The sequence below is a fragment of the Drosophila suzukii genome, chromosome 2R (assembly GCF_043229965.1).
Source record: "Drosophila suzukii chromosome 2R, CBGP_Dsuzu_IsoJpt1.0, whole genome shotgun sequence".
Taxonomy (NCBI): Eukaryota; Metazoa; Arthropoda; class Insecta; order Diptera; family Drosophilidae; genus Drosophila; species Drosophila suzukii.
This window is the reverse complement of record NC_092081.1, coordinates 20018070-20044110: the sequence shown is the minus strand read 5'-3', so window position 1 is coordinate 20044110 and position 26041 is coordinate 20018070. Positions and strand designations below refer to the sequence as shown.

Sequence of the window (26041 nt, the reverse complement as noted above, 5' to 3'; positions counted from 1 at the left end):
CTTTTACTAGTGGCGTTGGATCAATATTTATTTCTTTATTTGTTAAATGCGTCAGGTAAATGCTTGGTCAGTTGGAATCCTCGGAGCTATCGCTGTAGGCAGCTAAGAGCGAAAGACCAGCAGGAGCGGCGGCTGGCGGATTGGGAGCTTTAGTTTCCACGGGTGCAGGTAATGCTGAGGCCGACGTGGCTGTTGGTTTGGATTCGGTGGGAGTAGCTACTGTGGCTGCCTTTGGTTTGACCAATACCAAGGGTGTCTTCCTTTTAACCAGCGGCTGTGAGGATGCTACTTTGCTGGACGAGGTGGCGGAAACAGTCAGCGTGCTGGACTTGGCCTGTTTGGGTGGTGGTGGTGCTGGCAGCAGATCCACCGGCTCCTCCTTAACTTCCTCAATGATTTCCTCAGCCACAACACGAGAGCCTCCTTCGGCTTTGTTCTTAAAGTTGACGGATCTAAAAGAAAGAACTGAGGTTAAGGGAGTATCCCTTACAGGGAATTCAGTAAAAACCCACTTAATAAACTCCTCGTCCTCGCGCTCCTCCCGTTCTAGGCGTTCCCTTTCCGTCTCCACCGTGTTGTACTGCTGCAGCAGCGTGGTGTAGTCCACCGTCTGCTGGCGCCGGTTCAGGTCTCGCAACTCTTCCAGGCTTTCGATCATCTCGATCTCGTTGCGCGACTGCTGGGTGCGATTCTCGAGCAGCTTCATGGGATTGTTGGCCTCCTCTTCGCGCAGCTCCTGCTCTTCCCGGCGTGCCTGCTCCTCGGCCAGCTTGAGGGCCATGAAGTTTCGGGTGGCCCCCGCCTCGATCTCGTAGTCCGTGTTCTGCGGATCCGTCTTGAAGGAGATTTCCTGCAGGCAGCGGGTGCACTTGATATAGAACCGATAGATCCTAATGCCCAGGTAGGTCTCGTTGTCCACGTCCTCCTTGCGGGCGTTGAACTTCTTGCCCTTGTAGATGTACTCGCCGCAGGTTTTGCAGCGCATATTGAATGGAGCCATCAATCTCACTGTGTATTGGCGGTTTTTGGCCAATTTCATGCGCGGAATCTTCGAGGGATCGAAGTCCGGGGGGTAGTATTTCTGCAAGGGATGTGGTTAGGTGGTGGGTTCCAGTTTTAATCATTGTTTACTTACGTTTAGAACTTTGCGCTCGGACATTCTGCAGCGTACAAATTTTTTTTACCGAAATAAATAAAATTATTTACTATTGTCCAAATTACTGGTTTTACAACACTAGAAATCTAAGAAGTGTTGTAAAACGTGTTCTTTCAGCTGGTGCTGCTGCTATACAGTTGTCTCGCTTTAACTGTTTTCAAGTTTGAATGTACCGCCAAATTTGAATTCAAAAGAATACAATTATTTAAGAGTTATTTTACAATAGTCTATTTTGTTTAATACTTTATTTCATTTTAAAAATTGCACATTTAGATGGTGAAAATAATAACAAATTATTTTAACAAATACACACAAAACTGATGTAACGGTTATACAAGATCTTCTTTATAAATAACATTTATAGTATGTACAAAAACAGTTTTATAAATACAATTTTCAAGTTTAGACACATTTTCTTTGGCTATTATTGCTGATGAGTTGGGCTGGTTGGTATAAATGCCTCACTCTCACATATTGCTGCTCGTAGTTGGTTCCTCCTTTCCTTCTGGTGGACTATTTTTCCGCAATCCATTATATCGGGCCGGAAGCTGCAGGGTGGGCACACCATTCTCCAGATCGGCCATTGGAGCAGATGCCACGAACGCATTGTCACCACTGCCGACATCCACATCCGGGAAGCTCACCTTTTTGGGAGTGGAAATGGGCGGTATGGTCACGGACTTGGGACGTCCCTCCATTTTCAAAGCCGCTCGAGGAATCTTGTGCTTTACCAGCTCATAGGTGCAGGCATAGAGGAATGTGTACTGCTGCTGCGTCTGGACCATTTTCATGCGCTGAAAGGTAAAGAGCATTTAAAATAAAGATATTACTGAGTAACTAGATAAATAAATAAGCCCACCTGAAAACGCAGTTTCTTGACTGTCTCGAATATATTGATTTTCGATTCGCTCTTCAAACGCTGCATGATCAGATCCAGACCTATAAAGGTGCCCGTCCTGCCCACTCCCGCACTGCAATGGACGACAATGGGCGAGTAACTGGGCCGCCGTTCCGCCTTCACCTTCTTGACGAGGGTGATCAAATGCATGGGGTCCTCGGGACAACCGTGATCGGGCCACTTTTTGAAGTAAAAGTGGACCACCTTCTCCTTCAACCCGTACTTATCATGCACAACTGTCAATTCGGTTCGATCGTACAGCTCTAAGGTCTCCTTGGACTTTACCGTCACTGTCAACCCACGCATGTTATAGGGAAAGTACTCATGGCATTTGATCTATGCAAGAAAATCTAGTTTAAAAAAAATTTAAAGGGGATTCTATGTAAGCTTACCGTATTGCCCTCGCGAAACTGGGTAACCTGAACGATAACCCGCACATTGTACTGCAGGATCATGCGCCAAAAGTCCATCACACTCTCTGGTTTTGGTCCCTGGGTGGCTATGTACTCCTTCTTCCGTGTGTGACCCTGTGAAATAGGTAGGATATAAGAAATAACTTTCCAGAGGCCCAGTCCCACAACTTACATCTATAAAAGAGGCATTGATGTAGTCCGATCCCTCAGCATCTATGTCCAAGATCACACGATTCTTGTCATCTATTCAAAAAAGGATCTATAAATAAGGCTTTCTTAAGTTTCATAGAGACTCACATGGATATATATCCGCATAGCGATTCTTGTGGCAACCCAACTCGGAGGCGGAATAGCTGAGCTCCAGGGCCACCACGGTGATCTCCTTGAACTCCCTAGCCAGTTTCTCCGGCTTGGCCACCTCCGCATAGAAGATGGCAAAGTTCTTGGCAATCACATTGCCAAAGGGATCCTCAATGCCCTGACCAGAGTCGCGTTTCCTGGGAGTCAAAAGAGAGTTATAAGATTTCTCTACAGGATTTCCAACCAGAAAACCTACCAGGCTAACCGCTTTCGCACCCAGAGGACCGCCAAACCCAGGACGAAGGCCACCAGCAGGCAGCTGCAAACGCTGACCAGGATTAGGGTCACCTTGATGGCCGCTTTGGTCTTGAAATTCAGTACGGCAGCATCGCTATAACCAGATGCGGTGAAGAGTCTAACCACCACATTATAATCCGTATCGGGCAGCAGTGGTCCATTGCAGAATCTTTTCGTGGTCTCCGAACACTTGTCCAGTCCAATAGTGAAAACTATTTCCTCATTGGACGTTAACGTGGAGTTCAGCTCAACAATCCTTCCCTGGCGTTGGACGGGCACCGGTTGCCAACGCTCCTCCGTGGTTTGGTACTGCAGGCTGCAGTCTCCGGTGCCATCAGCTCCTGCTTCCTGGTAAGATAATACCTGGGGCCAGTTGTCGCCCGTTGTATCGTACTCCAGGTCTGGAATTCCAGCACAGCTCTTCCGCGAGAGCATTAGCGCCACGTACTTGATGTCCCCCGAATCGGATGTCATAATGTCTGCTGGGAGTCGCACTATAGCCGTCTTTGTTGGATTGGTGGTCTCCTCCACATTGGCACGCATTTGCTTTATCAGTTCTTCACTGGGAACAGTGGGTACTGAAAAAGGGGACAAATAAGTTGGGGGATCCCTAATCCGTATCCTGAAATACTTACATCCCGCCGGGGATTGCCATGTGCCCACCACGCTGCCACTAAGTCGTTCCACGTTCCTGTTCTTTACAGCCACCTGCACCGTGTAGTCATATTGCGGCTGCATCTCCGTCTCCGTGTAGCTAATCCGACCCTGTGGGTTCCCCAGATCCAGTTCCACCTTGCGCTGGAACTCGACGGTGGCGAACTGGTCCCTCGTACCCTTGAAGCCCAGTTGGAAGTACTCGATGTCGCCATTGGACTTGCAGGGCGCCTTCCAGGTGATTGTCACGTTGGCGCCGTACTCGGTGTTGTTCTTGTCGGGACCCTCAGGCGTTACGGTCAGCTCGGTTACGATCTCGGATACTAATAGTTCGAAATGTAGGTATTTAATTGTTATACCAAAAAGCAATAAAATAACTTTCCTAGAATAAGTCTTAAGTAATATTACACATAAAAAAGTTGTCTAGTTTTGGAGATCGTTAAGATCACTTGGGATAAAATAGGTTCTTAGCATAAGCTTATACTATAGAAAGAATATATACAGATTAACATTGATCTATGTTTTTTTTAATAGTTAATGTTACTAATGTTCCTCACCTGCAGGCAAGGTGATTCCAACTACGGGGTTCGTATACATGCCCATTCCGAAATCGTTCTGCGCCGCAACCTGCATCATATATCGCACCGCTGGAGCCAGACCCGTAAAGTTGACATTTGGCTCGCCCTTGGTCTCCGACTTCGTGTCCTGGACAACCTCGGTACAGTCCTCGGGAACAAAGTAGCTGGCCTCGTGGCGCATCAGGAAGGTCTGGTAGTACTTAATGGGTCCGTTTGTGTAGGTGGGTTGATGCCAGCCAAACACCAGGCTGCTATCGCTGGCCTTTTCCAGCTCAACGTTCTCCGGCTGCTCGGGAACTGCAAAAAATATCAGAAAAAGGCTTTCTTACGTTGATCCCAAATCTTCCGACATTACTTACAGTATGTAGAGGTCTGCAGACCAGCCAAACTCAGCGGTTCCATAGGTCCGGCAATGTTGTATAGTACCACCCTGCAGACGTAGGTGGTGTATGGAGAAAGTGGTTCGAGACTGGCATTGAAGCCTGAGAATAATATGGGATTAGAGTATTACTAAGGGGGTTTATAACCTGGATACCCACCTTGCTTGCTGTGTCCCTGTACATATCTCTCCGCATATGGATATCGCACTGTGGTGGTGGCATTGCAGCTAAAAAGGGCATAAATAGTCTCACAAGTGTTGTTATAGTCTGCATTGAAGGCGGTTAACTCTATGAATTCGGAGCCAGCTGTCTTCATTTCCAGCTTCACCTTTATTTGGGAAAAGTTTGGAGTTAGATAGGTAAGTTAACATATACACATATAAGTAGTCCTGATTAAAATACTCCATAGAACTAACTATTGGAACTAAATATATCTTACCTTGGAGCTATCGACTACAGCTGCCATGGTCTCCACCTCGACCTTTCTTAGTTGCCCGTCGAGACTTCCTATGGTATAGGGGATGATCTGGATTATGTAGACCTGACAGGCCAGAAGATTCTTGTCGAAGGTCACGGTCGTGTTCTGGGTAGTAGTGCTTAGCGCCTCGACCTCGACAAGCTTGTCGTCATCCATCCAGCCAGACAGGCGGTAGCCATCGATGCAGAGATCAGCGTAGGCGGGGATTTTCCAGCTTATCACCACAGAAAAAGCGGCGGGATCCACCTCGGGTTCTAAGATCTGCGTGGGCTCTACAAGAACAGATTGGGATTAGTTATCAGTTAAAAATGGGTTCGGATTCACTTACGATCCTCGCCAACGGTGCTCTTTTCCTGGTACTTAGCTCCCAAGCTTCCATTCACCTGGATGGGCACAATCTCCACTATGTATATCCCACATGGATCAAGGTCCTTAAAGGTAGCATACCTCTGCTCTGTAACTAACTCAAATGTTTGGTTTTCTGAGCGCTGAGTGGGTCCTGTTAATTTTACACTGTAGTTAGCCACACATCTGGGATGATTTTGGGGAGCCGACCAAGTCCATCGTAACTGAGTAGACTCCGCAGTAAAGTTGGGTTCATAAATGGCACTGGCCACTGGGGAATTATCATATAGGATAAGTGATTATTTAGTTTAATAATCCTAAATACCCACTGTTTTCAGCCGAAGTAAACTGTGTTGAAGCCTTGGCCGTTTTGTTTTCGTTGATAAATACTTGAAAGGTATAGGGCTCACATCCTTGAAGATCGGCTAAGAGAAATTCCCTTAGCTTGCCATCAGCTGAGGCGTCGCTCCAATCGCATACAACTAAAAGATTATATGTTTTTTAAAAAAGTTAATAATCTTTTAAGTGCTTTCAACACATACCCTCAATGTCGGGGTCATCTGGAGTGGTGTCCATTGTGGTGGCAGTGATGTAATCCATATCGTTTGTAGTCTCAGTGCTGGGTTCTTCCGTGGTGGTAGTATCCAGGTTTTGATCCTTTCCGCAATCGTCCCGCCTCCACTTGAAGACATAGTTGCTGATGCAGTTCTTCTCGGTGGGATCTCCCCACGAGATTATCGTAATCCCACTGGCATAGTTTGTTACATTTATGGCTAGATCACCGGGCTCAGCGTATTGGGTGTCCACTTCGGTGGAATCCGTATCCACCACGATGCTGGCGTTATTACGGGTGGCCAGGGTCACCGTGTGCGTCACACAGGCACTTAGTTCGTAAAAAGTTTGCGAATTCTTATCGCTTAGCTGCATTGCGGATTTGGAGTTTTCCGATGTCTTGGCCGTAATTTCAAAGGACTCCACACAAGCGCGATCGGTAGTCTGCCAGGTCACTTTGATGGTATTCGCAGTGGCCACCACAGCGGTCATTGTGGTCCTGGGCTCTGCGGTAATCCATAAATTTGGATTATATTTTTTAAAGTACTATATGAACTCACGTTTATATTCGGTATAGGCATAGACCGTTTGGTCTGAAGGTGGGTGGTTTCCAACGACATTTGACCGGAATGAAACCACGCAGGAGTAGAAGGTGCAAGGATTAAGGTTTTCGCTACGAATTACAGATTTAATAAAGGAATCTCACTAAACTCTAGAGCTGAATAAGCTTACACCACGTTAGCCTCGTTGGCTTTGGTCTCTGTTCCGGATCCATTCCGACATGTGACTCCCTCGATGGCATAGTCCGTCTCATCTGGGATGCTAAAACTGAGTGTATACACCGCAGGAACCACAGAAACCTCGACCTCTAAAAATAATAGTATTGGTATTAGTATTAACATATGTAATCCTTAGAACAGGATATGGTATTGAACAAAATGAAGATAAGATATTATAGAGTGGAACTTAAAAACTGGAAGAGAATACTTACTATCGGCTAGTTCTTCGCTCCCAATCAATGGAACCGGCGAAGGATCGGTTTGTCCTTGAACCCAGGGTATCCATAGGGTGAGGATCAACCCGTAAACCTTAAACAATGGCTTCCAATATTTGGTGTTCATCTTTAGGGCCTCATTGCTTCAGTTGCTGTTCCAGTGAGTAATGCGTTATTAAATTTTAATAATTATAATTAATGGTGATCGCTGAGGAGCTAATACAACCGGTTGTTTCTGGGATTTTCCGCGAAGCAATAACCTCGCCCAATTGCAAATCAGTTGGATTATACACTTTTAATTTGTGCATAAACAAATAAATAAGAGTTCACTGTACGTGCGCAAACGAAAGGTGATTCGTAAACAGTACTTTCGAAAATCTCGAAAATGTGTGGGAAGCGATGATTCTGGATCCCCGAGTTGCTGACCAGCGCAACAAATGAAGGAACGAATAAGTATTTTATACAATCTCTCGTACATTTTTGAATCACACTTGCCCTTGAGCGATTTATGGTTATTTCAGAAATTCCACAAGTAATTGGAAAATGTAAACAATAAACGGGACGAGATACTACAGGGAGCTATCTGAAAGTCGGGGGCTTACACTCAAGGGAGTCATGTTATAAAATTTTAGCGGGAATTCGTGGAGAAATATAGTAGTAAAACACCAATGTCAGCGCCATTTTTTCGGATCTCGAGAATCTTACACTCAAGAAAGTCATGTTTTTAAATTTAAGCGGGAATACGTGAAGAAATATAGAGGTATAAAACTGTGTCCAATGTCAGGCGCAATTTTTTCGGATCCCGAGAGTCTTATCGAGGCACTTCACAGGCTGGAGAGGTGGCCAGCAGATATAGACACTGATAATAATCTGGCTTGTTGGACAACCCAATAATACTTGCAGAAATTAACGACTGATTCGAATTCGCATGCAATTAATCAAGGCTCTGTTTGCAATCCCATCACGCATTCGCTTATGTCGGGAATGGGGAGTATCTGTATCTATAGACATAACTATATAGCCGACATGCGAGTGCGTCACCGAGGGCCTAATCGAACGGATACCTCGAAATTGGCAGCACTAATTACTAATTTCAGTTGTTAGCGCTACGGAAGCAGGCGAAGACAGCTCTTTAAAGCAAATAAAATGACACTTTCGATACTTATTAATGAAACACAGTCGTTATCAGAAACAGAGTCTGGGGAATGGAGACAATTTGCCCGGTTCTGGGCAAACAAATCACATTGCTATTACTCCGGGCTTTCCAAACACCAAATAAGCCAATAATAACCATTTAACGGTTACACACGAACAAGCTGCCTTTATCATCGGCATATAATCAGTGTCGGTCAGATAACAACAAAAAGCATATGGATGGGTCATAAATTCGATTTCGCTTTCAGAACGCTATATATGGAGGATCTGCTTGTTCGGATTTAGCTTCCGTTGCAAAACGGCATCGGAATATACGGTTCCGATACGATCGATCTAGCGATCTAGCGATCCAACCTATTGGTTATCTTGGTTGGGGGTGTAATGCGTACAAATGGCCGATTAAATCGATCACTGATAACACTTCGAGTGCCTAAATTTGGCAATGATTTACATTATTTGGCAATTTGCACAATGAAAGGCTCTGATATGGCTGGAAACACTTGCACTCACAGGTGACAAATTGTGGGCTTTTATTGTAGCTTTTTACGGGGAGCGCGACACCGCGAATATTTTTGGGCACTAGCACTACTTAGAACGAAAGTATCGCCCGAATACTAGTTACTATAACCGTTTCCTCTGAGAGTTTCTCAAACACTGAGCTGATTGCTGGTTATTCTGGCGCTGAGAGGGCATTGATAAGGAAAGTTTACTCCCATCGCGAGTGTGTGAGTAAGATAACAACAAACTCAGTTGAGTTACAATTGGCAAGCTGCATTGCTGTCGAGCGAATTGGGCAGTTGTTATAATGAGAGATTTACTCAAAAGTTATGGTTAATCACAAACCCAATTTGGTGTATAAAAGTTTAACGGGTTTGCGACTATTCTAGCTCCACGCAAAGCTCAACAAAGGCTCTTAATACGCTATTAAAGGTAAAATATTTATCAACCAGTTGTTTATTTTTCACCTTGAATTTTCAACAGAGTAATCTCTTCAGGCAAACGGATTTAAAAAAGGGCGCCAATTTTCTACACCGTTCACACTGTGCTGATATCTAATAGGGTCTTCCCACAGAGATCCATCCACCATCTACCATCCGTTGAACGGATGGTTCATATAGTTTTGCCGTTCCGAAAATTTTCCAGTTAGTTCCCCATCCAAATTTAACGGACTGTTTTATGCGATAGTTAGGCGATAATTTTGGGTGGAAACCCTAAACTCTTCTTTTTGACAGTGAAAAGTGAAACATTCATTACGAAAACGTAAACAATGATGACGGGAAACTTTTGAAAATGGAAGGCGAGAGTATGTCCCCACACTTATATGGCAGATACTCGGGAATACTTTGCGGAGCTCTTGGATGTAGACCCAGATGACATGGAAGCTTCTATCTGCAGCGGCAGTCTACGCTCAGGCAGCACTGCTAAGCGCGCAAAGGTGGACCACAAGTCGGAGCTTGTGGAGATAGCTCGAGAAAGGCTGGAGGAGCAGCGAGCGCAGACAGAAATATTGTAAATTCCAATCGGATTTGTTGGAGCTGTTGAGAAAAACAACGAATTCCCAAAAATTTATGACAAATAGACCAAAATAATAATTAATAAAAAACAAACAGATTTATAATTAATGAACTTTATTTGTTACCATTTAGACAATGTTGGGAAATAGCTGCCCTTATATTTTCTGCAGGATGGCTAAAATCTGCAGACCGCTTGCAGCCTGTTGCCAAGTTTCATTTATAGCGCTGTTGTGCTCACTTAAAATGTTGTGCAAAATGCCACAGGCTAAAATGACTGCATTATTATTCTTGTAGTGGCTGTTAAGACCATTCCCAACAAACCGCTGATGATCCCAAGGCTATAGCGATCAGCCACAGCTGATTTGACAGCTGTTGTCGGATGGTAGATGGTAGGTGTGCCCTGTGGGAATCGGAGTTTCAAATTTGTCAAAAATCCCAACCGTTTCGAACGGATGGACTCTATGGGAAGGGGGTATAAATAGAAGATTAAGTTCTGGTTAAAAAATTTATTTTTTAATATTATATTTAATACTTTTTTGTTTATTTGCTAAATAACGCTACATTTTGCTAAACAATGTGCTTGCATTACATTTTTGTAGCCATAGCGAATTTATATCATCCGAACTGTAAGATAAATGATGCATGTTAAAAATACAATGAAAACATCGAAATTATAAATTAAAAAGGAAAAAATGGTTAAACATTTTAAATTAAATTTGGTTTGAAATTTAAAAACTTTCAAAATTGGTCTTTTTTAGTAATACCATATATTTCAACGGCCAAACCGATACAACTATCAGAACTTAGTATCACCGCTATCGATAGTCCCGTGATGATTTTTCAGCTTCGCGCGCTGCGGTCACATTATCGAAGCATTTTTCGTCATTTTCCTGCGTAATTTTTCGTATAATTCGATTAAATATAAATAAATAAACGCAATTATAAATATATGAAACAGTAAATCGATGTAAGTAAAGTATAGGAAAGCAATAATAAAGTCGGCGCGTTGAAAAAAAAAACAACCATCAAAATGGATTTTTCGCAACTGTGTATAATGGGCAATTGGGAGAAATGATATAGTAAAAAGTGCCATTTATGCGAGACACTTTCAGTGGCATAGTGTTAGTGCGCGCGTTATGCACCGAATTAAGTGCTCGAAATCGCCCAAAATCAAGGTTTAGTGCGTGCTAATATGAACATTTGTCCTTTTCCCCATTTTGCATATTGACTTTGGGACACTTCTTTCTCTTGGCCCCTCTCTCTATCCAAGATGGCCGTCGTAACAGTATTTTCGTTCGAATTGTTGTTGTTATTGTGTGTTGCTTTGTGTTTGTTATTGAAAAGAAAATGGGGAAAACAAGCAAAAGAGTTATGCAAATTATGCACAATATATAGAGTGTGTTGAACAATAAGCGATTAGTAAATAAGTGAAGAAACAAACGACGATTACATTTTTTTACAACCACCAGAAAGCGATGACACATCGCGTGCGTTGGTGTGCGTGCCTGTGTGTGTGTGTGTGTCTCGATGTCTGTGGATTTTCGCGCATGTGTTGGAGTCCTCCCCCTCGCCAAAAGCAGAATTGATCGATTTTTAGCCAAGTCAAGTTCCCAAAGTCCCCCCATTCCGATTCCTTGCATACTTCCCATTCCCAATCCCCTTATAGACCGACCGCCCATTGCTGGCTAGAGAAATAGCCCAAACCAGTTCTGCCAATGCACAAGAAATCTCGTTTTATTGTTGTTCTTGTCTTTTACAGTTTTTCCGTTTTGGTTTGGGCTTTTTTACTGCGGCATTCTTTTAGGTATTCAAGACCCGTTGCGATTTCCCAGAATGTGTGGAAAGCGCTCCTGACACTGCAAATTGTTTCTATTATCTGGCGAGCTTTTTGCACGTTCCCAGCAATGGGTTAAAGTGAAGCGAAAAAAATTCCACCTTTTTAACTGTTTAGTCCCTGCTTTCGCAGCCCGCCGTGGGGTTAAAGCTGGAGTTCAAAGCTTTCGGCTATTGTTTTTCCTTTTCCTCCTCTTTTCCCTCTCTCTTTGCACTTGAAATTGCACTGCAATTGCATTTGCTCGGCGCGTGTGTGTGTTAATCAATGAAACACGCAAATAAACAAGCAAAGGCAAGTGCAAGGTCTGTTTGCCAGAGCGGGAGAGAGAGAATGTCGAAAAGTGGGAGTGAGTGGGAGAGAAATACATATCCCAGTGGCATCCTTTAATTACGTGTGTGTGTGTGTGGGAGGGAGCAGTGCAGCCCTGGTCTGTATCCCCTCCCCCTGCCAACTGTCTCGCTCTCACGCCCACGCGAGAGCATTTAAAATGCAAATATTAAATTAGCTTGGGCAAGTGCAACAATGAGAATTGCATTTTTTTGTACACTGATTTAGTAACATTTCTGGCAAAGCGTGCGACCCGAAACGCCCCCTTCTTATTGTTATTTTTCCCTATGTGGCACACACCCACAGCTTTACGGTTACCAATGCGCATGTCTTGGTGTTTCGGAATGCCTGGTTGCCACAACACAAACGCCGTTGACTCCGTCGTCATTCGTGGGGTTAAAGGGACCCCATCTTAACCCCCCAATAGCCCACGCTCCAGTTTTCCATTAGTTCTTGTGACGCGTTCGCTACGCTTTTCATTGATTTTCCTGGGATATATTTAGATGCGCAGTTAGCGGGCAGGCAAATATCCACCTACAATATTTAAATGATGAGCGCAGGGTGCTTCCATACCGCTGATAAGGCAGCAGAGTAGAGTAGTCCAAGTCCAAGTCTCGCTCGGCCGCATGACTCACGTTTATATTGGGTTTGAGTGGCGGCTCCCAACCCGTTTGGTCAGTTTTGTTTTTGCCATTTTTGCTAGTTCAAAAAAATCGTTAAATATCATTTGGCCAAAAATAATTTGAAAACGTCATTTCCTAGTCAGTTGACGTGTGAGAGTGTGTTTGACAGTTGGGGCTAAGATAGTGGCTCTGAAACGGATTTGTGGATAGGGAAATGCTTGATGTTTAATAAAGTACCTACATATATTATTATTGGTACTTGAAGATCCATAAAATACACAATTTCAATACTAAATTTAAATTAAAAAAAATTTTTTTTAATTGGTTCTGTAAAACTGTTCTGTTGTAATAGAGTAGGCAGAACAATTAAGCATTATTGGAAATGTTTGTGACTCACAATAGATTGAGTTTAATTTCTCTAGATTTAATCTCGAAACGCAATAATTTCATGTGTATCCGGTTAGCAAAACATCTCATCAAAAAAATTAATTTGTTTATTTAAATAATAATAAAAAAGTTGATATATTTTTCATGCACATAATAATTAAATTACTTTTAGGAATTATTAAACAATCTATCAAGACCATTTAGTGCTAATATTTTAACCTCTGCTGTCTGTGTTTGTTCTGCTTCTTCGCTCGCACGCTCTTTGGCAGCCTTATTTACCTATAAGAAGTTGCTTGAACTACCGTTAAGTCCGGCTAATTGGCTTTGCTTTACCTTGCCTAGCGTCGTTTTTACTGGTAGTTGGCAACGCGTCCGATGTCCATCAGTTTGTCCATCGTTATCAAGTACGCCAGATATGCGTTCGCTTTTGGTTTCCGATTGCGGCTTTATTGCGTGCCATACACCTGTGATTTGTCCACCTTGAGTTGATTGAATAGGTCTAATTATAGAAAACCCCCCGCTACTGTGTTGTTTTTGCCTAATTCCAATTTGGAAGCTTAGATTTTCGCGTTTGGGGATTGACCCTTGACCCTACTGATGACGAGTGCATTTTGATTGCAGGGTTATACGTAATGGTTGTTCGGTTTAAGCTTTACCAGCTCTTCGATTATTATTTTTTATCCAATTATTCGAGGTATGGAGCAACACAAAAAATTTGTGCCAGAAACCCAAGACGATGATAATGATAATGATGATGCTCCGCTTTGGGTTTGAAAAAGCAGAGAATAAAACAATATAATGAATAGACGAAAGATGAGCATAAGAAACACAAATACTGTTGCCAAAAAAATCCAAGAAAATGTGGGTGACTTGCCCTCCATGAGAATTCAAACGAAACTCGCTGGCATTTTTGGCATTTAGCTTTTGCGAAACCAATTTCCTGTCTCCAGAACAGCAATTCATCATATGATTAGACAGTGAAACATCGATAGAGGAATTTTGAGTGGATTACTAGGATTAAAATATTCTAAAACATGTATAAAAGAATGTTTGGACCACCAAAAAAAATACTGCAAGACCTTTTTAATAGATCATATTTATTTAAATGAGGTTTATTATTGATTTATACCTTTCCCATTGCAGAATTGCACGAATTGAAGGCGGTCAAACGAATCAAACGAGAGCAGCGCAAAACAAGCCAAATCGGAAAACAGTATGAAAATGGTGTTGTCGCAGCGGCAGCGCGAGGAGCTGTAAGTTCTTGATCATCTGAATCACATAAATAGTCCCCAAACTAATCTTTGTCATACTTTATTAGTAACCAAGCGATTGCCGATTACCTGGGCTCAAATGGCTACGCCGACTCATTGGAGACCTTCCGCAAGGAGGCCGATCTCAGCACAGAAGCGGAAAAGAAGTTTGGCGGACTGCTGGAGAAGAAGTGGACGTCCGTCATCCGGCTGCAGAAGAAGGTGATGGAACTAGAGGCTAAGCTGACCGAAGCTGAGAAGGAGGTTATCGAGGGGGCGCCCACAAAGAACAAACGGACGCCCGGCGAGTGGATACCCCGGCCGCCAGAGAAATTCTCCCTGACGGGTCATCGGGCCAGCATAACGAGGGTAGGTTTGGCATCACAAGGATGATCAGGATTGAAATCTGTGATTAATAGCTTCGTTTTACATTATTTTAGGTCATATTTCATCCCATTTTTGGTCTAATGGTTTCCGCTTCCGAAGATGCCACCATTAAGATTTGGGACTTTGAAACCGGCGAGTACGAGCGCAGTCTGAAGGGACACACAGACTCGGTGCAGGATGTGGCCTTCGATGCACAGGGCAAGCTTTTGGGTAGGATCCACTTATATTCAGCAACTTATTAGAGCCAACTAATGTTCTTTCCTTTTCTACAGCTTCCTGCAGCGCGGACTTGTCCATCAAATTGTGGGATTTCCAGCAGAGCTACGAGTGTGTCAAAACCATGCATGGTCACGATCACAATGTCTCGTCGGTGGCCTTTGTGCCCGCCGGAGACTATGTACTGTCCGCATCGCGAGACCGCACCATCAAAATGTGGGAGGTGGCCACAGGGTGAGTTCAGAGGAGTAGCGTTGCCTATGAAGGATATCTGACCCACCTGTTGATTTCTCCTCCTATAGTTACTGTGTGAAAACCTACACAGGCCACAGAGAGTGGGTGCGAATGGTACGAGTGCACATCGAAGGCAGCATCTTTGCCACATGCTCAAATGATCAGACAATACGTGTTTGGTTGACGAATTCAAAAGACTGCAAGGTGAGCACGGCGAGGTAAAGCCATAGCTGGCGACGAAGTCTCACTTTGGTTTGATTATCAATCCTGCAGGTTGAATTACGCGATCATGAGCATACAGTGGAGTGCATTGCCTGGGCGCCGGAAGCCGCAGCCTCGGCGATAAACGAGGCAGCCGGGGCGGACAACAAGAAGGGCCACCACCAGGGCCCGTTCCTGGCCTCCGGCTCTCGCGACAAGACCATTCGCATTTGGGACGTGAGCGTCGGCCTCTGCCTGCTCACGCTGAGTGGCCATGACAACTGGGTGCGTGGTCTGGCATTCCATCCGGGCGGCAAGTACCTGGTCTCGGCCAGCGATGACAAGACCATCCGGGTCTGGGATTTGCGTAACAAGCGATGCATGAAGACGCTATACGCGCATCAGCATTTCTGCACCTCCATAGGTGGGTACTGAAAAAACACCCCTATATTACAAATATTCTAATATCGTTGCCTTTTTCACTTTCAGATTTTCACAAAGCGCATCCGTACGTTATTAGCGGTAGCGTAGATCAAACAGTTAAGGTCTGGGAATGTCGTTAAAATAGAGGATAACTCATCAAGGGTTCTGCTTACTTCTCAATTTAAACATAAATAAAGCTAATATATTAAATCACATACCCACACCACACACTCGAGCAGTCTCAGCCACCTCCGCGGAAGTTTATTTTCCAGGCGCTTTCTGTGTCAGCGTCCGAAAGCAAAATGAACATAATTGTATTTTAAAACTGAATGAAACTGGCGAAAACGAATTATTTATTTATTTGTACGACCTTCTAACTAAACTAACTACCTACCTACCTACTATATACAAAGTACATATACATTAATGCCTAAAAATATACCTACCTACGATTATCGTTTAAAGTTAAAGCCCCTCCTTTTGTAACCCGGCACAGGCTCGCTAAGCAAAACAGGCATACGAACTTGAGTTTGTCCAAGAATTCGATGTGAATGGAAAGTATTTACAATGGTAAAGCGCAATTCATTCGACAGTTGGCACAGAAATGTTTTTCCATCCACAAAATGTACCCGAGCACACGCACTCACTCGAGAAATTCAATGACGTTGACGTGTTTAAGTGTTTGCAAACTAAGCATAATAATAGCTAAATTCGCTGAAGAAATATATAAGCAAGAGAAAGTATTTCAACAACTTAGAAAACTTGTACTCACAAAGAGAAGTTTGTTATTGAGAATTACTTGAATACATGCTTTTTACCATAATTGAGGTAGTTTTTACGATACCAACAATTTGCTTCTTTTTACCGTACTCACTTTGCCCAAGTCCTGTTTTGTGTTCTTTTTCGCGAAAGGATCTTCAACAAAAACAAATACCTTTCAAATCGCTTACAAGTTTAAGTTGGCTTTAAGTTCAAAATATAATTTACGTTTACGGTTTACATAGTAGAAAAATGCTGCAAACTTATTTGTAATTGTTTATTTAAGAGCAACGGCAAAAAAATATACCTATATATAAATATAATATAAATAATTATTTGTGGAAAAGCAAAAATCGTATAGATGTATCAAAGAAAAAAATCAGAAAAATCCAGAAATTAGAAGAACAGAATTTTTGGATTCAAAGAAATCAGATTAATGGAAACAATAAAAACTTGCTTCTTCAAGAAACCAAAAAAAAATGTTTATGCCCAAAATTTGAGCAGTGGTTTTTTGTCAAGGGTATAATCAAAGTCTTGACTATGTATTGCCTTCGATGTCAAATTTTGAAAGCATTTATTGTACTCGCAAATGCAACATTTGATGCACCTTATTGATATAAGATAACAAAATGCGCACTAAAGCCATGAAAACTCAATGCGATTCGCAAACTGCTTTTGTCTCAACCAAACTGCTTTAGAACGATGTCCTCAGCTGAAGACCCCAGATACAGGCGATGTATAGAAATCGCTTCATATATATTACAAAAGTACTACCAATAAAACTGCAATTTGTTTTATTAATAACTAAATGGTTTATTAATAGGGATGCAATGGTAGTTAGGTCTAGTTCTCATTATCCGTTTTCGGATTGTCTGGTACTTGGTCTGCATTCTCGGATTGTTTAGTTGTGCCTTCGTTGGTTTCGGTTTCTAATGACATTTTTTTCTCACTAGTGGATTCTGCTGTGGATTCTTCACTACTGGGTACTGTATCTTTTTCTGTTGTCTCAACTTTTGGAGGTTCCTTGCTTTCATCCTTAGGTTCTTCGCTAGTGGTTCCTGCTGAAGATCCTTCGTTACAGACTTCTGAATCTTGATCTGTTGCCTCAACTTTTGGAGGTTCCTTGCTTTCATCTTTGGGTTCCTTAGAGACCACCTCTTTAGCGTCATCGACGTTAGCGTCTCCCTTTTCTTCCGTTGTCTCTGGAGCTTCTTCCTGCTCGGAATCGGAGTTACTAGACTCTGAGGTTTCTTTAGCCTGTGGCTTCTTTTCGTCCCTGGGCTTCTTAGCCCGCTGTTTCTTCTTCAGCCTTTTGGCTCTTTTCTTGGCAGTTTTCTCTTCAGCCGCCCGACGATTGTCATCCAACTTCTGCTGATAGGCGTCATCTGCAGCTTCGCGGGCGCTCTGGTTTTGGATGTTCTTCTGGCGGGCGTACTCCTTCCGGCGCAGGTGGCGGTACACATGGAACTCTCCGGAACCCGCTCCTGCACTACTGCCCATCACATTCCGGACGAAGGTGGGCACCGAGGACATGAAGTCCCGTTCGCGGCGCTGCTCAGGGATGATCACAGGTTTATCCTGGCAATTGAAAATCCTTTAATAAAAATCGACCCATTAAGCCCATCAAAACATACCGGATTCTTCATGAGTTTCTCCAGCTTCAACCTTTGCAGATCTGTGGCGGTCTTGACGAATGGCCGCAGGGGCTTGTCCTTGCCATCGGAATCGCTGTCTCCAGATCCTCCATCTGCATCCTTCTTCTTTTTCTTCGGTTTCGGTTCATGTTCTTTTACCAAGTTTTTTATAAGCGACATTTTGTTTGCCTCAAAAAACAGTATATATTGTGTGGCTGTAATGCAATAGTATTAAAATACCAACCAAAATTGGAACATAACGTTCCAGCGATTTAAAATTAATAATTTTTCTACTGGCATTTCAGAAAGGTCTTGAAAATGGATTTATATTGTAAAAAAATACATTTTGGATTTAAAATGTACACCACTTTCACTGACGGAAATATATTTAACGAATATCGTTGCCATTTGGTAATCCAGGACGACCAGCGTGTCACGCTCTCCACTCCCATCTCTAGCTACCAGAACACAAGTACTACACAAAATACCACAAAAATACCAAACCCAGGCCCTTTCCAGCGGTATTTTCGAACTTTCAGCCGTGGGCCACACTCTCAGCCGTCAACAAACGCGTTATTTTTTAGGGGATCGGATCGGCCGAATTAAATCCTCGATAAGTAATGTGCTGAAAAGAACAGGACTACCAAAGAGCCACTTGTCATAGATGCGTACGGGATCGTTAGCCAAAGCCAAACAACAATCACGTTCGCAATCGACCAGAAAGACACTCGAAATCGAATCGAAATCCCGAACTCGGCGAGCGGTTAGAGTTGTGTAACACGGACGGACGGGCCCGAGAAGAAGAAACGTGAACGCTGTGTGTTGAGTTGCAGGTGTGAATCGGGAACGGGAACAGCAGAACAGGAGCAGTTAGCATGGCGCTTGAGACGGAGGCGAAGAACATAGCCACGGGCGATACGGCAACAACAAAGAGCAGCGGCAAGGCCAAGGAGAACAACAACACGGCCGGCGGCAAAAAGAATCAGAATCCGAATCCGAATCAGCAGAATCAGAATCAGAACTTGGTCAATGGCAATGGCACGGCTGTCGACGGTCCGGCTGCGAAGAAGAAAGGTGCGTTCAACTTTCCGCCCACGCCCATGCATATGAGCCTCCCCCCAAATCACCCCCTTTTCGCTGCGCTGCCTAGGAAACTGCCTCAATATTTTATTTGCCGCAAAAGCCAATCACATAACAATTTTAACATTACGTAATGGCCTTTTTCTCCCCTATAATGCTTTAAAAGCGGCGCCCGTTGTCTATGGCTGCCCCTCCGCCCCCCTTTTCAGCCCCTTCCCTGCCCGGCCACCCCCTGCCCCCTCTAGAAACCGCGTGCGTTACAATTGCAATTGTAGAAGTACTTATGTAGGTGTATTGGAGTTTAGTGCGTGTGCGAGAGCTGCAAGTGTGTTGCTCTCTCCTTCTCTCCCACTCTCTTGGCATGGCAACGCACATGTTATTAACCCGGCGACGGCGGCGAAATGTTCATTAACCCCCCGGGCGGATTTCTTGTTGCGTTTAACCTACAATTAACACGTGCACGGCCCGAAATGCATGCACTTAACACAAGCAAATCGCTCGACAATTATGTAAATCATGTTTTCTATCCGCCAGACGCATCGCATCGATGTGGTATCACTCTCGAAAGAGTTAATCTCTCCCACCCTCTCTTCCTCGCTCTCTTGCGGTTAATGTACATTGTACTTATCACTTTTGCTTTCTCCGCTCTCTCCCACTCTCATTATGTCTCTCTCTCTGTATCGCACAGTGCTGTAATTTAGTATATGGCTGTTGAAATTAGCATGACCGTGCTAAGCCTATTTCTCTGAGAGATCGGAAAGAGAGATTGGATTATTCGTTGGGTGTACGGACTCCGAACGATCCATCGAACCCGGCCCCTTTGGCCTTATCAGTCTGCTTTCCTCTTTCTGTTTGTTTTTCTGCTGTTTTGTTGTATGTTCTGTGCCGGCGAACACGAACACAGTGAAGGGGAGAAGTATGCGAACATGCGGTGTTGTTATGTAAAAATTGAAGATAGTTACGAGAAAAATATAGGACAGATGTGGGAAAATCATTTGAATTTAGGTTACTTTATTTACATATTTCCAGCTCACTAAAAAATTAAGAGTTAAAAATTTATTTTAATATCTTAAAACAAAACTTTTATACCCTCTGAAGTACAATTAATCTTAAAAATCAAGCACTTATTCGGATAATAAAAGTAAAAAAAAGGAGATAGTACTGATATCATATTTCATAATGATCTAACAACAGTCGGCTAAAAAGGTAGTAAAAACTAGTCTATACAAAAAGTATCATTGTTGTAGTTCTATAAAAAAGGGTTCCCGTTGAATTAAAATAATACAAATAATATAAATATAAAAGTATTATCTTAGTTATGGAAGTGAAAAAGGTGTTGAAACTAATGAAAACAAGTCTAATATAATATATTTGCCCTTGTGCATCATAGATCTTTCCCACAAATTATGGAATTCTAGTCAAACTGTCGTCGTCTGGAATAAAGAATGGAATTTGTAGAAGATTCTTGTTGAAGACATTTGTGTAAAAGCCGGTCCAAAGTTCATGTTTCCCCATTCATCGAATATGTTATACAATGCTCTGCTCCAGATGCCTATCCTAATATTGACTAACAAATTACGTTTTTTGCCCCCTTGCAGGCAAGAAGAACCGAAACAAAAGCCCGACCGAACCCACTGCTGAACCCGTGGAAGCCGCTCTGAGCAACGGACATGCCGAGAAGGCTGCTGGAGAGGAGGGCGATGCCAATGCCAATGTGGAGAAGGCGGAGGCAGGCGGAGCTCCGAATGCCGAGGCGGATGGGGAGGACATCGATCTGGACGCCCTGCACGACGTTGGTATCACGGTCAACATCAGCAGTCCCGGCGCAGACCTGCTTTGCGTCCAGCTGTCGAGCATGGAGCTGGTGCAGGAAATCCACCAGCTGCTGATGGACCGCGAGGAAACCTGCCATCGCACCTGCTTCTCGCTGCAGCTGGACAACGTGACGCTGGATAATTTTGCCGAGCTTAAGACAATCGAGCAACTGGAGCAGGGCTCCACCATCAAGGTGGTAGAGGAGCCGTACACCATGCGGGAGGCCCGCATCCATGTGCGCCATGTGCGTGATCTTCTCAAGAACCTTGATCCGGCGGACGCTTACAATGGCATCGACTGCACTTCGCTGACCTACTTGAACACGATCACGCAGGGCGATTTGTTGGACAAGAAGAAGACGAGGCCGGACTCTGTGGACTGCACGCCGCCGGAGTATGTGACTCCGGGTGTGTACGAACCGCCACTGTTGCCACTGCATCCCAATGTGAAGAACGCAAAGGGACCGCAGGCTCTCAAGGTACTCACTACATCCGCCTGGAATCCGCCACCTGGTCCCCGCAAGCTGCACGGCGACCTCATGTATCTGTACGTTGTCACCATGGAGGAGAAACGCTTCCACATCTCCGCCTGCTCCAAGGGCTTTTACATCAACCAGTCGACGGACGACACCTTCAACCCCAAACCCGACAATCCCAGCCACCTAAGCCACTCGCTGATCGATTTGCTCTCCCACATATCACCATCGTTCCGACGTGCCTTCCAGACCATCCAGAAGCGACGCACCATGCGCCACGCCTTCGAGCGGGTGGCCACGCCCTACCAGGTGTACCAGTGGGCATCGCCCACCCTGGAGCACACGGTGGACGCCATTCGCGCCGAGGATGCGTTTAGTTCCAAGTTGGGGTAAGTGTGTCTATGCCTCCTGTGTTCATAAAAATAAATAAAGTACTTAAAAAACCTGATCTCAGTCAAATAAAGTTTGTCTATAGTAGATTAGTTAATGAATGTAGGGATACCTTAATAAGGATTTTCTAATACATTTTACATTTTCCTCTAATCCCACAGCTACGAGGAGCACATCCCCGGACAGACACGCGACTGGAACGAGGAGCTGCAGACGACGCGGGAACTGCCACGTAAGACACTGCCAGAGCGCTTGCTGCGCGAGCGCGCCATCTTCAAAGTGCACGGGGACTTCGTGACCGCCGCCACGAGGGGCGCCATGGCCGTTATCGACGGCAACGTGCTGGCCATTAATCCCGGCGAGGACTCCAAAATGCAGATGTTCATCTGGAACAATATTTTCTTCTCGCTGGGCTTCGATGTAAGGGACCACTACAAGGAGCTGGGCGGCGACGCAGCTGCCTTTGTTGCCCCGCGTTACGATCTGCACGGTGTGCGAGTCTACAACGCCGTGGATGTGGAAGGATTGTACACACTGGGAACCGTGGTGATCGATTATCGCGGCTACCGTGTCACCGCACAGTCTATTATCCCCGGAATTCTGGAGCGGGAGCAGGAGCAGAGCGTTGTCTACGGCTCCATTGACTTTGGCAAGACGGTGCTGAGCCATCCCAAGTACTTGGAACTTCTGCGACAGGCGGGAAAGCACCTGAAGATCCTGCCGCACGCGGTGCTTAACGAGCGAGATGAGCCCGTGGAGCTGTGCTCCTCGGTGGAGTGCAAGGGCATCATCGGCAACGATGGCAGGCACTACATCCTCGACCTGTTGCGCACCTTCCCGCCAGACGTAAACTTCCTGAAGCTTCAGGATGTTAAGATTAGCAAGGAACTGGCCGATATGGGTTTCCCCATCGAGCACCGGCACAAGCTGTGTTGCTTGCGCCAAGAGCTGCTCGAAGCCTTCATCGAGGATCGCTATGTCAGCTTCATCCGAATCGCCGCCGTGCACCTCCAGCAGCTCAATGCCAAGAAGCAATCTGAAAAGGTGGAGGAGAAACCAGTACCCGCCATTGAAGGAGTCGAGGCGGAAGCTAAGGTAAACGGAGCTGAGACCACAGACGACAAGGAGGAGAAGAAGGAAGAGAAGGAGGAAAAGCCCACTTCCAGCGACACAAAGACCGCCGAGGCCATGGTTAACGCCATCCGGGAGGCACAGTCCAATGTGGCAACCTCCAACGAGGTGCAAGCTGCCGAGGTGGTTAAACGGGCCTGCGCCGCCGTTGGCTCGCTGAAGGAGAAGGAGTTCGACTTCCGTTTCAACCCCGACGTGTTCTCGCCCGGCATTCGTCATGTGGATGGCGAGGAGGGCACATGCAGCTCTCTGGCCAAGCAAAAGGTTCTCGTCCAGGAAGCCGCCGAGTTCCTGGTCCTCAAGCAGATTCCCGCCTTCATCAAGGAGCACCTGGCGCACTCCTCGCCACCGATCGATGGTCAGAGTCTGACGGAATCCCTGCACAGCCACGGCATAAACGTGCGCTACTTGGGCAAGGTTATCAAAATGTTGGGTCAGATGCCGCGCATGGACTACCTGTACAGGATCGCCATCCTCGAGCTGATCGTGCGGGCCACCAAGCACATCTACTACACCTACATGCAGAACACAGAGCCGCTGCACCTGTCGGCCGCTATCAGCCACTTCCTCAACTGTCTGCTGACCAACGGACCCGTCAATCCGGCCGTAAGCAGCGAGGAGGCGCACAAGAAACGCGGAAACGGCGGCAAGCACAACAAGCACAAGTCCTCCAAGGGCGGGAAGGGTCAGCAGCAACAGCAGGCGTCTGGCAATCAGAACGGCAGCTCGTCCGGTTCCTCCAATGCCTCATCCGCTTCCGATTGGACCCTGGTGACGCCCCGATCCCTGTGGCAGCAGATTCGGCGGGAGGCCAAGGCCTACTGGGACTGGGAGCTGGATTGCGACTCGATCGATAGCGCTGTGACCAAGTTCGGCATCCTGCGGATCAGCCTACTGCGCGCCTTCTGCTTGAAGGTTGGCATCCAGGTGCTGCTGCGCGAGTACAACTTCGAGTCCAAGCACAAGCCAACCTTTGGCGACGACGATATCGTCAACGTGTTCCCAGTGGTAAAGCATATTAGCCCACGGGCAACAGACGCCTACAACTTCTACACCACGGGCCAGGCTAAGATCCAGCAGGGCATGTTCAAGGAGGGCTACGAGCTGATCAGCGAGGCACTCAACCTGCTGAACAACGTCTTTGGGGCGATGCACCAGGAGAACGGATCCTGCCTGCGGATGCTGGCCAGGCTCAGTTACCTGCTGGGCGATGCCCAAGATGCTCTGGCCATCCAGCAGCGAGCAGTGATCATGAGCGAGCGGGTGAACGGCATTGACCATCCCTCGACCATTTTGGAATACGTAAGTACCATGGTTACACTATAAATGTTTAAATATTAATTTGGTTTCTTCTTGCAGACACACTTATCACTGTATTCATTTGCTAACGGACATGTCGGCATGTCCCTCAAGCTGCTGTACAGAGCACGCTATCTGATGGTACTCATCTGCGGTGAAGATCACCCCGAGGTGGCACTGATCGATGTAAGTTCAGCAATTAATTCAGAAGAGAATGTTATTAACCCGGCGTATCTGTCACTTTCAGAGCAACATAAGTTTGATTTTGCATGCGCTGGGTGAATACGAGTTGTCGCTTCGGTTTATCGAGCATGCTCTTAAGCTGAACCTCAAATACTTCGGCAACAAAGCCATGCATGTGGCAGTCAGCTATCACCTGATGGCCCGCACCCAGTCCTGCATGGGTGACTTCCGCTCGGCCTTGAATAACGAGAAGGAAACCTACTCTATTTACAAGTCACAGGTAGGTCAAGTCTAAACTTTGAGTAAACAAAGCTAAATGGTATATCTTTTAACAGCTCGGCGAGAAACACGAAAAGACCCGGGACTCGGCCGAGTGCCTGCGCCTCCTGACCCAGCAGGCTGTGCTGCTGCAGCGCAAGATGAACGACATCTATTCCAGTGGCAAGCTGACCAGTGACCTGCCACCCATCCACATCACACCACCCTCGATGGGCTCTGTGCTGGACATGCTGAACACAATCAATGGCATTCTGTTCGTGCAGATTAGGTGAGGTTTTGCAATTGCTTACCCCTTGAAGAGTGCCTTTCTAAATGGTTCCAATATTCCATACAGCCAAAAAGACATTGTCAAGGTGCGCAGCGAAATTGAGAAGCATTTCAAGGCCAACAGCGCCGAAAGCGAGGTTAACGATGCCATCAAATCCATTGTGGCCGCTGCCAACAATAATGGTGAGGCCGAGGAGGGAGAGCCGAAGGAAGTCAAGGAACAGGCAGCAGCAGACACGCAGCTAACGAACGGGGAGAAGGCCACGACCACTGAGGCGACTTCAAGTTGAACACTCCAGAGGCAAAGTTAAACAATTGAAATCCCAACCAGTCACAAAATTTGCCGCCTGTTCGTTGCATTGTCGTATCCGTTAATCGTATTTTGGGACTGAGCAAAATTGAAACACCTACGTTTTGAACTACTACAGCAATGACAACCTAACAATTGCAACATCATCAACAACAGCAACAACAACCCACATCGTAATAAAACATAATTGTATATGTTTTTCTTAAAGGCTGCTCTTGTACTGCTCACACACATCGCATCGCGTCGTATTTAAGAATACGCATAGAAGGACCTACAGCCATTTGTGGCTTAGGCTAATAAAATACTTTTAGGCTTAGTCAAGCAAACTATCAGCAACACTATTAAGCATCCTTATCCAAACGACCCGATATCACCCAGAAACCCAGCTATAACAGAAAGTTGACCTGTTTTAAACACTAAAAGTCGTCTAGCTCATACACATATATGTTTTGTTAACCATTTGCAAACCCGTCAAATGCCTTTTATAGTTTGTAATCGATTGCACATAATTTTATGCATTGTTTTCTGTTGAATCAACTTTACAACGAGTGCAACTAAATATTTTACAATAACGTTAAGATTCGCCCGATTGGAAAATGAAACCAGAAGAATTATTGAATGATTACGTTTTTGTTATACAACTATCATATAGATATATATCAGAAAATATATATATTATTCATATGTAATGCATACACTTTTGGGTCCTTGGTGTGTCAAGGACCGCGAGAACATTTATTCATACGAACAAAGTGGTTTTTTATTATTAAAAAGGTCGAATTGCGATCAAATAAAAATGAAGAAGCTGCCAAGATGAGTTCGT

At 45.1% G+C, this 26041-nt stretch overlaps 5 protein-coding genes and 1 long non-coding RNA gene across 6 annotated transcripts; 2 read left to right on the top strand and 4 right to left on the bottom strand.

Moving 5' to 3' along the window:
• Nucleotides 1-15: 15 nt before the first annotated feature.
• Nucleotides 16-1274, bottom strand: LOC108009563 (splicing factor YJU2). Its single transcript, XM_017074026.4, has 3 exons — nt 1136-1274; nt 513-1081; nt 16-452 (listed from the first exon to the last, which is right to left on the bottom strand). Exons 1-3 carry the CDS (start codon nt 1157-1159, stop codon nt 68-70), a joined length of 978 nt encoding a protein of 325 aa, XP_016929515.2. The 5' UTR covers nt 1160-1274; the 3' UTR covers nt 16-67.
• A 150-nt stretch (nt 1275-1424) lies between these two features.
• Nucleotides 1425-8867, bottom strand: Ptp52F (Protein tyrosine phosphatase 52F). The gene is made up of 18 exons (XM_017075150.4): nt 8711-8867; nt 7043-7197; nt 6784-6919; nt 6612-6724; nt 6042-6557; nt 5829-5981; nt 5483-5770; nt 5116-5426; nt 4836-5004; nt 4656-4778; nt 4276-4593; nt 3700-4041; nt 3024-3642; nt 2765-2964; nt 2640-2710; nt 2447-2581; nt 2016-2390; nt 1425-1950 (listed from the first exon to the last, which is right to left on the bottom strand). Exons 2-18 carry the CDS (start codon nt 7170-7172, stop codon nt 1624-1626), a joined length of 4326 nt encoding a protein of 1441 aa, XP_016930639.2. The 5' UTR covers nt 7173-7197; nt 8711-8867; the 3' UTR covers nt 1425-1623.
• Nucleotides 8868-10528: 1661 nt separating this feature from the next.
• Lis-1 (LisH and WD40 domain-containing Lis-1) lies at nt 10529-16066 on the top strand. The gene is made up of 8 exons (XM_017074415.4): nt 10529-10681; nt 14029-14138; nt 14204-14504; nt 14576-14732; nt 14795-14972; nt 15041-15176; nt 15246-15597; nt 15663-16066. The coding sequence occupies exons 2-8, from the start codon at nt 14101-14103 to the stop codon at nt 15734-15736; spliced, it is 1236 nt and encodes a 411-aa protein (XP_016929904.1). The 5' UTR covers nt 10529-10681; nt 14029-14100; the 3' UTR covers nt 15737-16066.
• LOC118876923 (uncharacterized) lies at nt 11418-12664 on the bottom strand. The gene is made up of 2 exons (XR_005013854.3): nt 12511-12664; nt 11418-12409 (listed from the first exon to the last, which is right to left on the bottom strand). It is a non-coding gene; the product is annotated as an uncharacterized lncRNA (long non-coding RNA).
• A 1132-nt stretch (nt 16067-17198) lies between the features above and the next one.
• Nucleotides 17199-18204, bottom strand: LOC108009780 (PRKR-interacting protein 1 homolog). Its single transcript, XM_017074416.4, has 2 exons — nt 17990-18204; nt 17199-17933 (listed from the first exon to the last, which is right to left on the bottom strand). Exons 1-2 carry the CDS (start codon nt 18167-18169, stop codon nt 17199-17201), a joined length of 915 nt encoding a protein of 304 aa, XP_016929905.2. The 5' UTR covers nt 18170-18204.
• Nucleotides 18205-18513: 309 nt separating this feature from the next.
• clu (clustered mitochondria protein homolog) lies at nt 18514-26030 on the top strand. Its single transcript, XM_017073159.4, has 7 exons — nt 18514-19063; nt 20668-21748; nt 21911-24182; nt 24240-24365; nt 24427-24642; nt 24698-24909; nt 24976-26030. The coding sequence occupies exons 1-7, from the start codon at nt 18865-18867 to the stop codon at nt 25196-25198; spliced, it is 4329 nt and encodes a 1442-aa protein (XP_016928648.2). The 5' UTR covers nt 18514-18864; the 3' UTR covers nt 25199-26030.
• The last annotated feature ends 11 nt before the right edge of the window (nt 26031-26041 follow it).